This window comes from Xyrauchen texanus, chromosome 31 (genome assembly GCF_025860055.1).
Source record: "Xyrauchen texanus isolate HMW12.3.18 chromosome 31, RBS_HiC_50CHRs, whole genome shotgun sequence".
Classification (NCBI taxonomy): domain Eukaryota; kingdom Metazoa; phylum Chordata; class Actinopteri; order Cypriniformes; family Catostomidae; genus Xyrauchen; species Xyrauchen texanus.
Window position 1 is genome coordinate 10,343,045 of NC_068306.1, and position 13,849 is coordinate 10,356,893.

The following is a 13,849-nucleotide window of genomic DNA, read 5'->3' on the forward strand; positions in this document are numbered from 1 at the left end:
TATGGTGGGTAAGGGAGTACCAGACTTCTACGACTTCATTCATGAGTCGGCTGCCAAGTGTGACTATGACCACCAAGCTTTGATATACTTGACCCAGGGCATGCAAGCCAAACAAGCCCCTAAAAGGACCCCACGTCAAGACAGGAAGCCAGAAGAATGGTAAAGAAAGACCTTTTCAGTTATCAGCACAAAAAGTCATTTTCATAAGTGCAGGTCAGAAAACATGGACTCAATATCACAGCAAAGTACAGCTATAGGATGGTAAAGAGGAACTAAATCAGAGACCTGCACTTATGAAACATTCCACTCAAATGCCTAAACATTGTGTACTGGTTTACACCCCAAATGCACAGAACAAAGCATTTCTGTTCAGTGAGATACATCAGTTAAGGGCTTGGGTGTGGACTACAAACATTAATACTTCCCAACTGACAGCACATGAAACAGCCTTACTTCCAACTCTTTTCTAAAAAATATACTTTGAATAAAATCTAGGAGCAATGTTGCTCTACACAGAACAAAGGCTAGCACTGTCTAACACCGTTTAGAAAAATAGCTATCTTATTGCTTTTCTTTCCACCTTTCAGATCTCTGTCACAAGTAGGATAACATTTACATTTTGGATTGGTTATCATATAGTAGTAACTAGCAAATAGCAAACAACTATGACATTAACAGCTCTGAATATCAATGCATAACACACCCTCAGGTTCAATTGTGATTCACATTTTTTATAAACCAATGAATAAAATAGTATTATTTATTTAATTATTTTTCCAAGTTGAGAATTCCAACAAAAGTGGTGTACCAATAGCCTTGTCAATGGATAGTGCACTTTAGGTTTCGTTTTATATAATTTTTTTTGGTGAATTTTGAGTAAATATTGTGTAAAATTCATAAAATGAATTCATGATTCATAGAAAATTCCAGTTTATCCCAAAGGTGTTCAATGGAGTTCAGGTCTGGACCATGTTCTTACACACAAGATGTCTCTCCCCAAACATTTGCTACTAGGTTGGAAGCATACAATTCTCCAGAATGTCACTGCATGCCAAAGCATTAAGATTTTTCTTCACTAGAATTAAGAGGCCTGGCCAATCACGTTAATAAGAAGGGGGTGTCTACAAACTTTGGCCATGTAGTGTACTAAGTTCAATCTAAATCATGACATGAGTCCAATTGAGGCTTTTTAAAACCAAGACCTGAAGTGTACATGTAAACAAGACCAATCTGATAAGCTTAACTAAAAAAGCCTGGTCCAGATTTGAATAATTATGTACTTAAAAGGGGTGAAGTTTGACCTTTCTATGAGGAACATCCTGCATTTGTCCACATACCAGAAGGAAATACACATACACCCACACCCACACACATTTATTTTATCATGTTGGGGGCTTTAACATGAAATCTAGTGTTTTTATACTATGCTAATGATATTTTCTACACCTAACCCTCACACAAGCCTGACCGCATTAAGATGCTTAATCCACACAAACGTATGCAATTACAAAAACATCTGTTAAACAAAAGGTTTGACACACCCACATACCTTCCTGACACTTGCATAAACACTATGATAATATAAACAGACATTAACACCCGAGGACAGCACTTAAATTATCATTAAGTTAAGCAGTTAAAACAGCCCTGGAAACAGACATGCTAATGCAAAGAGACATTTATCTGACATGTATAATAATTGACACTTGCAGACACACCAGCAGGTTTAGCTGCTCACTGGGCCAGTAAAACCAGCTGCTTTATCTTGAGAAACACTCAGTCACACATTCTCAAGGTTTCTTAAAGGGTTAGTTCACCCAAAAATTTAAATTCAGTCATAATATACTGTACCCCTATGCCAAACTTGGTCCAAAACCTGTATGACTTTCTTTCATTCATAGAACAAAAAAGGATGTGTTAGGCAGAATGTTAGCCTCAGTCACCGGTCATCTGGGCGTCCTGTCATCCATTGAAGAAAGAAAGTAATACAGGCCTGAAACAACATGAGGGTGCATATTCAATGAGAATTAATATTTTTGGGGTGAACAATCCCCATCTTACACCTTGCTTAATACTGAATATTAGTGGGCTTTTGACATTGCCAGGTTTATGTCACTGTAACTGGAGCTCCTGGTGAAGTGCAGTTTCAGGATATTTATAGTCACAAAATATTCCACAGTCACGGGACACGGACAACTCTGCAGCTCACCAGAGACCTACTAGCAAACAAGTGCATGCTTATCTACACAAAGATCAATCTGTTTAAAACACTATTGCCACACATTCATAGATGCATTCCACTTCACAAGTTGTCCATGTCTCTGAAGTCGGTGAGTTGTGTCATAAAGGAATGCCATTTTGTATTTTCTGGGCTGGACATGCACAAATGAGAGTGCTGGGTTATACAACCTTTGTAGCTTTCAAGTATTACAGTTTATATACGTGATAGCAGATTTATTGTGGGCTTTGACTCAGTGAGAACAGCTAAATTGCCTCACTGGGAGTGAACAAGCACCTCCATATTGTCCACAAGAGGGTGACAATGTTCTATAAAAAGCCACCGCATATGAGGTTGACTTGATCAATATGTTTTCCTTGAATACAGGCCAAACAAATAAATATTACCATGGTTACTATTGTTCCTGGCAGAATACCACAGTCACTACAGTTATAAAATCATAACATTAATGGGAACTTCTTTAAACAATAGGGTGCAATGGGCTAAAGTTGGGCCTTGGCAAAAGGCACATTTGATTCGATTGTCTCCCAAAATACTAAATAGCATCAAAAACTACCACAGACCTAAACACCTGTTTGTCACTATGCACTGCAACATTGTCCTGATCCATGAGATCATTGCGTTTAATGTCTAAAGGTTAATTTGAAAGCAATTTGATGTAATATTTAATCGTATTTAAAATGTTGCAAATGTATGAAAATCTAAGAAAATCCCTGAAATAATCAAATTCATTTTGAGACAGAATACTTATTTGTTATATTTAGTTTTGTAGTTTTTCAATAACTGTCCAGTACGTGAAAGGATAGTATTTGGGGCTAAAAGCCACCCTGTTGCAGGGGCTAAATGCCCCCATTAAACACATTGTTTTTCTTAAATGGGAGGAATACATTTGTATGTATGAAAAAAAAAAAAAAAATTATAATAATAAAAATTCAAAGTAGGCTCACAATGACTGATCCAACCACAATGAAGATTAATTTGTTTATATAATACTTGTTATTTTGACTAAACATTTTCTCAATTTGTTACTCCAAAAATGAGTTGCGTTAGTGGACAAATTTTGCATTATATCTATTGCCTCTACATCTACACGATGTCACTATAAATACCCCTCGCCTTTTTAAATAACTGAATTTTAATCAAAACAACGTTCTGTTATTTATTTTATTTTTTTCATACAATCTTGATACATTTTGTGACCACAAAAAATTTGAATTACCTTCAAGGTGTGCCATTAGCCCGTTGTACCTTACATGTAGAACCTTGTTGTTGTTGTAACATAATAGTTGCTAGATTTGTTTGTTTATTGCATAATTTCAATCTGAAAAAAGTACATTCAAGAGGATGTGTATAAACGAGCAAGCAAAGGTTGATGTACCTACCTGAAACCTTGACGTCTGAGGGACATAGGCTTGTTTTTGTGCAGAAGGCTCACTTTTCTGAAAAGTGTGAGAGAGAGAGAGAGAGAGAGAGAGAGAGAGAGAGAGAGAGAGAGAGAGACTGATTTAGTACAAGCACCCTGTCACATTGAATAAAATAACCTTGAGGGTAAAACATTTCATGCCAAAATGAGTAAACATAGTCTCGCCTAACCTGAGACCAACCTCTGCAAGACTTAGTAAAAAAAAAACACATCAAATGTCATTGTTCTAAGGAAAATGGGCATACTACTAAAAATCTGCTGACTTTTTTACGCTTTTTGAATACATTGGCCTTACTGTAAATTTGCCAAATCCTCTCATTTCTACAGCAAAACATATTAAGGAAACTTTCAAAGTCAACCAAAAGCATTCAAACTTCACTGTAACCGACAACGCCCTACGTCGCAAGCAGTCAATTGTTTTGGTTTTCCAATAAGTGAGTCTTTGCGAGCAAAAAGCACGAAACGTTTGCACTGCCAGGTGTTATGTAGACAGACACCCTAAAAACATGTTCATATTTGAAGCAAGTACGTTTGCTGTACATTTCGACTTGTCTCTACTTACGAGCATCGTCCAATACGCAGCGTATGCCATGACGACGTCTCTTGAATTGTAAAACAGTCTGTTGAAGCCTTCCTCGCGTTATCTTGGGCAACTTAAGTTTGTTTCACGTTTAAGTAAGGTATCCTCCTCTCTCTCACGCTTCGATAAAGCCACTCCCGTGCGTGTGGGTACCAGGACACACGGATCATTAATGGTCGGCGCGGTTTATCTCCGTTTCATGACGTTCTGTGCGATGGGAAAGGTAAAGCTTAATTTGCACTGCGCATTGTAAAAATATGCAAAGTGGTTAAAAATTTCTAGGGCTCATTGAAAACACCGCATTCTTATCTGGTGCTTGCTCAACAACATTATGGTAAGAAAGGCTCAGCCAGTTCAGGCTACCAAACCAGGGTTGGTTTTAGCTTGTCTTTACAGCTGGGCCATACAATGCAAATACACACACTTTATGGTTTACTCAAACGAGTAGTCATGCCATAAGCAATACATTAACTTCTAACAGAAGCAGTTATCAGAGGTTACTGACCGTACTGAACACAGCAGACAGCAGGCATCTGACTCATGGCAACTGCTAGAAAGAATAGGCTATAAGAATGTGTAATTGCATGTGAGGACACATACCTCTTTTGTGTTTTTCTTACGACCGTGGCATCTCTTTCTGTGCGGCATGTCTGAGGATTAAGGTGATCAGACACTAAAAACCAACAGAGTTTTATTTTCACCAGAGGTGTGCTTGTGGCACAGTGTTTGCTCCTCCTGCTGAGAGACCACAGCTGAAGAAGTCTTTGCCAGAGGCTTAAATTAGTTTTAAAAAGAGCTTGTGCAACTTTTAGTGTCCATAAACCATATTCTCAAGAATATGCTACTGTTTTGTGGTTATTGAGCATGCATTCATTCTGTTTTTTGGCTATCGTGGGTGCATGCATGTTCAGTGTCAGTAAATTATTTTCACATGTGTCTTTTGTGGATTGATTGAACACAGCTAGGTATTTTAATATGTGGAAAAGACATAATGTGCAGCATGTTGCATATCTGCTGAACTATATAATGCCACACCCCCTCAAACAGTCTCTTTGCTGTGTTCGCCTGCCAGCATTGTTCAGTTTGAGTGATTTTGAGCCCAGATCTTGCTCAGAGTTTAGAGAAAACTGCCGGTGACTCACACAGGTGTGAATACTTTAATGAATAGTTTCTCAGTTCTCTCTTCCTGTGACCCCATGCTTCTTTTAAATCTTTGTTTTGTTAGTCAGTGTTGGGTAAATTGCTCCAAAAGTAACCCAATACAAATGACTAAATACTTCTCGGATTACTAATCAGATTACTTTACCAATTATATTGTGGGGAAAGTAATAATTTTACTAATTAATGTTGTTACTTTCTAAGTTTCACAGAACAGTTTTTGTTTTTAAGCTCGACGAATTCAAAATAATGTATTTTTTTCCGTGATTATTGTCGCAAGCAAGTCACACACACACATTTCTTCTTCTTTGTCTTTGTCTTTTGTATATGAATATATACTGTATTAATGACCGTTAAGTACGCTGCAGTAATTAAACAAAACATTAAAATGGAAATACGCACGCATTAAAACATCCACTACGTCACAAAAATACAATACGCATGGGATCAGATCCACTACGTCATCGCGCTATAGTCTGCAGTGAGGAGTACTTGGAGAGAGACTTTAAATCCTACATAACTCTTTTGTCTGGTAACTTTTATATTATAAATGATATGTCTATGTGGAAAAATCAGCAAAAAAAGAAAATAAATCAGCAAAAAAGAAATCAGTAGGCTACTTGGAGAGCTCAGCATGTCATTGCCATCGAATATCCAACAGGTGGCGCGCTTTCCATGTTTATTATCAGTGCGTTTTCCACCATGTAATTCGATGTTTCATCAAATCAAATCACTTTATTGTCACACTACTGTGTACACAAGTGCAACAGTAGGTGAAAGTCTTGTGTGCAGTTCCGAATAACATAGCAGTACCAATTACAATAAACAACATATTTACACAACACAATTTACATAACAAATGTACATCATTATGTTGATGTTCATTTAATTCAAACCATAACATATTCCATCTAGATTTTGGAATTGGAGAGGATGTTCCCTTATCCACTGACTGATTTAGACAGTTTGTATGAATTATAGGCGATATGTATAACTAAACAGAAGGTTACTGTAATTTCTGCTAGCTTTTTTGGAGGTAGGCTATAATCACTGGACAAACAATTTCCATAAATAAGCCTTCAAGATTTTGAATGGATAATTTGGTGTGTGAGGCAGGTTGTCTTAAATAAATATTAGCCATTTTTTTAAGGTTACTTCCTGTCTCTATTGGTTTTCCTTCCCAGCAGTCTGACAGTAATGCAGCAGCCAGTAAAGCACTATGACTCATTTTTCACACCCTGAAGAAAATATCTGTCCTATTGGTATCGTGATACATGAATCATTCAAAGTGGAGCTCTTGTGTTTGTAGGAACCAGTAGTGTAGTCTAGGGCAGTGGTTCTCAACCTTTTGACTCCAAGGTCCCCCACTGTTCAAGACAATATTTGAAGGCCCCTTAATCATGGATCATTTTTTATTCTAGAAGTTTCAGAAAGAGTGTTTATAATTTGTAGGCATACATCAAGTATTTTTTAGCATTTTAATTAAGTTGAATCATTTTAATTATTTTAACATTTCTTATTTTAAATTAATTTGATGTCATCTTGAGGCCCCCTTGAAAGTGTGCTGAGGCCCCCTAGTGGGTGAGGGCCCCCTGGATGAGAACCACTGGTCTAGGGCATACACAGGCAAATGCTCTATGCCCACCGATCTTTGTTAGGATTATACCTATGTAAAATCACCTAAAATATGTGATGAAATGAGTAGGCTTTTGTCTCTGAACTTTTTCAATACACAATTCACTCAACGGTGCTTGCGGCTTAGCGTTAGTAGATTGAAAAAGTTCAGAGACAAATGCCTACATAAATTCATAGGATGCCAACCTCTTCAGACACTACTACACCACTGGTAGGAAAGAACCTCTAAATGCTTTGATAATTACTGACACACTGTGACAGTGATAACATTCAACCACACAAAGGCACTAGCGGCCAAGGCTTTGCTGTCCGTTTAGATGAGTGTGCGTCTTTATCAGTGCATGGAAAACGGCCCTCCACCTCAGATAAGGCAGAAGGGACAGTAATTTAAAGGGGGCTGCTGGCTTGTCTTTGTTTAACTAATTCAGTTCTCAAGGCACCGCTGTAGTGTCTATTCACCTCCAGTTTATAAAATCTGAAAAAAAGCCTTTTTGTTATGTGTTCATGCCAGTGGCTGGGAGTATTGATTCACCAAAACCAATTAGATGAACAAGTATTTCACTGTGCAGAGTTCTATACCTATTTGTCTTAACAGAAACATTTTCACTATCCATTTATTTCAAGCAATGTATGTTCAGCCGTTTTACTATTTGCACTTGTATCCAATACATGTCAATTATAGTGAATAATTCTATTGTTGGGTATCCAAGCATATCTGTTCTGGTATTTAAAGGCAGTTGCTCTAAAGTGTAATGGACTTTTGAATAATGAATGTGGCGTTCCATTTAAGTTTTAGGGGTTCCATTTAAGAACCATTGGCTCTTAAAAAGGAACAATGGTTATCAGGAAGAGATCAAATGGCCTTACATTTAAGATTCATCATTGTGGTGTGAGTTAGTCTTAAATGAATTACATAAAAAGCATCTCACGCTCATGAGATCCTGCATTTTATTTCTGTTTTATCTTTCTTATTTATTCATTTTAATCATTTTTTACTTATTTTGTATTTCCTTTATCATTTATATGTAAAGCACTTTGAATTGCCAATGTGAATGAAATGTACTATATAAATAAACTTGCTTTGCCTTGCTTAAAAATAAAGATTGGTTGCATTTAAGCTCAGTCACATTTAATGAAACAACATCCAGCCTGATAACATCTGTACATCATTTTTAGGACTAAAAAAATCTGTTTGAGCTATTATTTTAAAAGTGGTTTCTAGAGAGTTTGTTGTGTGCAATTTTATGGAAGTTCAGAATTGGAATTTCAGAATCATGGGAAGAGTGTCACTTTCCTCTCTCCTTGTTTTGAAAGGCCACGGAAGACGTTGAGAGATGTGACTAGCTCGGAGATGTCACTGATCTGAGGGGCAATTAGCCTTTAGGTTAACAGACCCGTGTGATGGTTTGAGCTATAGAGATATCTCAGAATTTCAGGTGACATTCTGTCAGCACAGTAGATAATAGAGTCTGTAAAAACTGGTCTAAAACACCTTTTCTATCTGAGAGGGCATGAGGTGTAATTTTTTCATTAGTGGCGCTTGCAAGTCAAATCATCTTTAGCCATGCTTAGGCAAACATCAACATTACTATTGCTTATACTGAGGATTAAGAATTTGAACAAACCCATAAATGAAGTACTAAAGTTTGTCACGTATAAGCACAAAAAACATTTATTTGGTGGATGAAGAAACCGAATTGTCAGCCATGCCATTAGTTTTCCAATTTCTCCTATTCATCAGATAAGTCAGTCCACTCAGAGGCCATCTTTGGACTGCTCCTGAGCAGCTATTTTCTAGAGAAACAGGCAGCATTGAAAGTACAGCTCTTATCAACTAATCTACTCCTATCTAAGACGGAAGTCCAGCTAATGTGCATGCACAGTCTCGAGATGTCTGACAGGTGATGTCTGTATCTAAAGGCCGTTGGTTCTTTTACCTGTAAGGAGGGACTATCTACATCAGCAAAATTGTATTTTAAAATTGAATTTTAATTCTAGTGCTTTGTCTCAGGATAAATTGTCTCTGAATGTGTGTGTTGTGTAATGAGGGATTCATCGATTCAACTGATTGGTTAAATCCAACTGCGTCGTTCACGACCGAAACAATGAAAGTGAATGAGAATGATTCTTTCTTACTTTAAAAAATACATTAAAAAAAGATTAATTTCAAAAAACAAAATGTTACTAGAGTTTTTGTGAGAAAGATTGGAACAAAGATAGAGATATGATGACCAATACATAAAATATTACAAGCAAAATACAGTACCAACCATGTAAGACACAAAATAATAACCCAACGTTTAAGATTGCAGGTTTGGGCCATGAACAGTTGACGAAGCAAAACGAACAAGCATGAATGGAAATTCTGTAATCATTTACTCACCCTCATGCCATCCCAGATGTGTATGACTTTCTTTCATCTGCTGAACTCAAATGAAGATTTTTAGAAGAATTTCTCAGCTCTTTTGGTCCATACAATTCAATTGAAAGGCTGCCAAAATTATGATGCTCCAAAAAGTACATAAAAGCATCTTCATGCATATCGCTCCCTACTGGGCAGGGAGAATCATTCCTAGATATTTAAATCCAAAAAGGACTTAAAGATTGATCTGTTTCTCACCCAAACCTATCACATAACTTCTGAAGACATTGACTTAACCCCTGGAGTCATATGGATTGCTTTTATGATGCATCAAAATTTTGACAACCATTCACTTGCATTGTATGGACCCACAGAGCTGGGGTGTTCTAAAAATTATAATTTGTGTTCTTCAGAAGAATGGGATGGCATCAGGTTGAGTAAATGATCAGAGAATTTTCATTTTTGGGTGAACTATCCCTTTAACATGCATTTCTTTCTTTTCTTTTTTTCCACATGGTGACGTAGTGTCTCGCCTCAATCCGGGTGGCGGAGAACGAAGCTCAGTTGCTCTGCGTCTGAGACCGTCAATCCACGCGACTTATCATGTGGTATGTTGAGTGCGTTATCATGGAGACCTAGCGCGTGTGGAGGCTCACGCTATCCTCCATGGCATCCACGCACAACTCGCCACGCGACCCACCGAGAACGAGAACCACATTATAGCGACCACGAGAAGGTTAACACAACGTGACTCTACCCATCCTATCATCCGGGCCAATTGGTTGCTTAGGAAGGCTGACTGGATTCAAACTTGCGACTCCAGGTGTGGTAGTCAGGGGGTGGGGGCGCCAGCTTATATTAGACAAACAGATGGGGGCACATGTCACGAAAGGTGAAAACCCCTGCATTAGACTTGCATTCACCAGTCAACCACTCAGTACACCATAGCAGTAATGGGTGATCAAAAGATTATTCTGTTTCTATGAACTCTAAATTGTCAGCACAGTGTGTTCTTTTTCTCTATCACTTTTTCTACTTCCTCTCCAGGCATGCATATGAACATTGCATGTTCCTTTTAATTTGGCTCCCTTGGTTATTATTTGCTATAGAAATGAGCAGATCTACTATTAGTGCAAGGGAGAGCCCTTTGAAAGATGCTGGCCATCTCTTGTTCTGCCTGTAGAAACTCCCTGGCTACCAAACAGAAACCTAATTACTGACAGACCCTGCCACACCAGCCTTTTACAGATACAGTATCCTGAAACACTGTTTTTCAGGATGTTGACTCAATACGCTTTATGGCAAGAAAACTAATTTTTCCACATCAGTCCACATCAAAGTAAATGTAATTTATTTGTCACATGCACACATGGTGCAAAGGCAGTCAAATGCTTTACTTGCAAGTCTGGTGATCTAACTATTTTTACATATGAGGACTGAGTACTAAATTAATTGACCTTTCCAGGCAACCGATTTCCTATATATCTGTGCAAGTTCCATGTCTCTTATATCACCTCATAGTCTCTTATTATTCTTACATAACAAAAAAATTTCAACTCAAATCTATATTTCATGTCCATGACAGGGTAATCTCAACCCTGACCTGAAATATCCCATCTGGCTGTACATTCTCTTTTATATCTTTTGACCTGTTGCTTGTCTACTCTTACAGAACGTGCGATTTTTACCCTTTGTGTTTCATGCAAATTGTGTCATCTTCTGTGATAAGTCCTCCTGCCGGTCATTGTTGAATGGTTGTGTGATCAGATGAATTAATCCAATGTTTGTGTCACTGATATGACACTGAGCACTGACAGCAAGATAGAAGAAGGTTTCCATGACAACCACACATCCTTGACAATACGACACAGTTTGAGGACACGAGTAGGCGATAAGAAAAGAAAGAATGTGTGTGCATGCATGTGAGAAAGATTTGAAGCTGTATATACCTTGTTTGAGTCCGAGAAAACCATTGGCAAGACTTGCTGTTTCAATTTAGCAGTTATAATAAAAATAATAACCAATAAAACAAGATTGCTACTGAAGAAAAATGTGAGTGGTGTTTGCAATAGTACAGTGCCTGTTTTGTGTGTGTGGGGGGGTTTTAACCATGTTGCCTTGCAGTTAAGTTTAATATTTAGGGCTTTTGTTCAATCCCTAATCTTGAGTATGAGCAATAGTAATACATATGCTTGCCTTAGCATAATCAAACACACCAGAGTCAATCACACTAAATAGATTACCTGAAAAACATGATTAACGCAACATTTATGCATAAAGTGCCTACCCTGTGAAAAGTGTTAATATGCATTTATTACCTTAAATATCCTTCAAGAACCTTAAATAAATGTACTTTCATTGGTTTAACCTAATGTATCAGTAATTAAATGCATTATTACATTATTACCTCGGGTCTTAAAGTAACCCTGCACTAATATCTATCACAAATGGATCTACAAAATGCCCAGATAGTGTACAATTTTCAAAGGAGTTTTAATACAATTAAAAAATAATAAAATAGGATATATTCTGTTATATTTTGGTGTTTAATTTCTCATATAAAAAAAGAGATGATGCAACAAATGTTAGAACAGAATAATTTCTTCTAATCTAAAGTTTTATGAGATTTAACTTGCTGTCAAACGCATATTGAGCTACACTTATCAAATTAGCTACACATAACTTACACATATGTATTTTCTCAGGCACTTACTAAGTCTTAATAGATGAACAACTTACAGAATTACACCCAAATGTCAACAGCCATATCATACCATTCATGTGTTGTACTTGCTATAGTTTACTTCCATTGCTTCTTCGTCAAATAGCAATGTCAAATGTAAATCAAGTTAATCACTGATGCCACAGTGCCACCTTGAGAAACAAATAACTTGAATTTGTATGTGTACACGCATATGGGATGCTGTTAATTCACCACCATTGCGGAGAAAATCGATATGATATAACAGTAATTTGTATGAATATGTCACTCATAATAAATAAAAAATAGATACCTTTGGACAGTAAACTTAAATAGATATTAAATAATCATAAAAATATGATTTATAGAAGTGAAAATATATATGGCGACCCTATTACATATCTCGTGTAACAAAAGACCCTGTACACTTTTGGTAATTAAACAATTAGAAAAAAATATTCGTGTTGCAATTTTGGCTTTTTTTTATTGTTAGATGATTCATAATAGAAAGGTTGATGAATACTAAAAAAAGTGGAGGTGTAACTCAACAAAAATGCATGAGGTAAAGGAGGAATGAATTTAAGTGTTATGGTTGATTTAATCAAGTTAAATTAAATTTGTGACTTGAATTAAACCATTCAATTTAGATGTTTCCATTGGAATCACATATTTCATCAAAACATGATTACCACAGGTCAAACGGACTTGCAAAATCCATTACACTTTACATTAGATGTTGATTCATTTTTCACTTAATTCTCCTTCTATGCACCTCATCACGGCTGCAGTTGTTTAAACACTCTCGCACGCACTGATTACGCAGCCATCATGGCCTCCATGACGTCTTCCAGTCTGATTCAGAGTGCCCATTGCTCCATCAGACCTTTCATTTCCTGTTGCCTTCTCCCATCCCCCTCCACACATCTATGCTTTAGCCCTTTCTGTGTATTGTTCAAACACCATTACGTTACTATGTCTCTTAATGACAACTTCCAGCTGTTTGACAAATCTTTGTGCAAGTGCGTATACATGTTTGCTTGTTTGATCAGCGAAGCCTCTTTAATTACCCAGTACATTCCCAGGAAAAGGAGCTTTTTGCATGACTGAGTACTTCCGACGTTGAGAAAGCCCTCGAGCTCAAGCCTTTGGTTTATGTGGTGGCAGCCAGCCAAGGTTGATTCGGTGAAGACAGATGGTGTAATGGCCAATAGTCTATTGGAACTGTCTGTACTGTCTGTACTAAGTCCAACTGCTTAACCCTTCTTTAAAGAATGTAAACTTGCTCCATGCATATCACTTATGAGCCTTAATGCTCATCCTCATCCATTACCAGGAGCAAAGTCTAACTTTTTTTGTTCTTAATGATTTATTTCATGTAAACAGGTGTTGCTAGGTGGACATGGATGACTGCAGCTGGCTCAGCAAATGGACTGTTTGCTCAAGATCTGTCCATCTGAAAACAGCTCCCAGGATTTACACATTTCAAGCAACATACACAACAGCTTTATTTAGCATGTTACATTGGCTTGATTTTTCTGCTATTTGCATTTAGTGATTTGGCAGACACTTTTGGTTTAGCTGCAGATATACAGTACATTTTATATGGGGATTGAACCCATGACTGCCATTGCTAGTGCCATGCTCTACCAGTCGAGCTACAAAAAGAAAAGGAGAAAACATACTAAGAAGAGGAAGACAATTAAAGGACTGGTTACAATATAATGCCTTCAGTTGCCCCATATGTCACATGT

The 13,849-nt window shown here is 37.2% G+C and overlaps 1 protein-coding gene across 9 annotated transcripts in view; it reads right to left on the reverse strand.

Moving 5' to 3' along the window:
- The window catches only part of LOC127624804 (calpastatin-like), a 711,053-nt gene extending 706,148 nt beyond the window's left edge, over positions 1-4,905 (reverse strand). For 6 of the 9 annotated variants that reach the window (XR_007968225.1, XM_052099727.1, XM_052099726.1 and 3 more), the window contains exons 1-2: positions 4,843-4,905; positions 3,622-3,678 (exon numbers count right to left, since the gene is read on the reverse strand). Coding sequence is in view for 8 of the 9 variants with exons in the window: in XM_052099727.1 (XP_051955687.1) it covers positions 3,622-3,678; positions 4,843-4,890 (105 nt within the window). In the remaining variant the exon portion in view is untranslated. Of the gene's footprint in view, positions 1-3,621; positions 3,679-4,224; positions 4,395-4,842 lie in introns of those variants that run through there. The other 3 variants (XM_052099724.1, XM_052099730.1, XM_052099734.1) reach the window with 3 other exon arrangements.
- Positions 4,906-13,849: the final 8,944 nt, after the last annotated feature.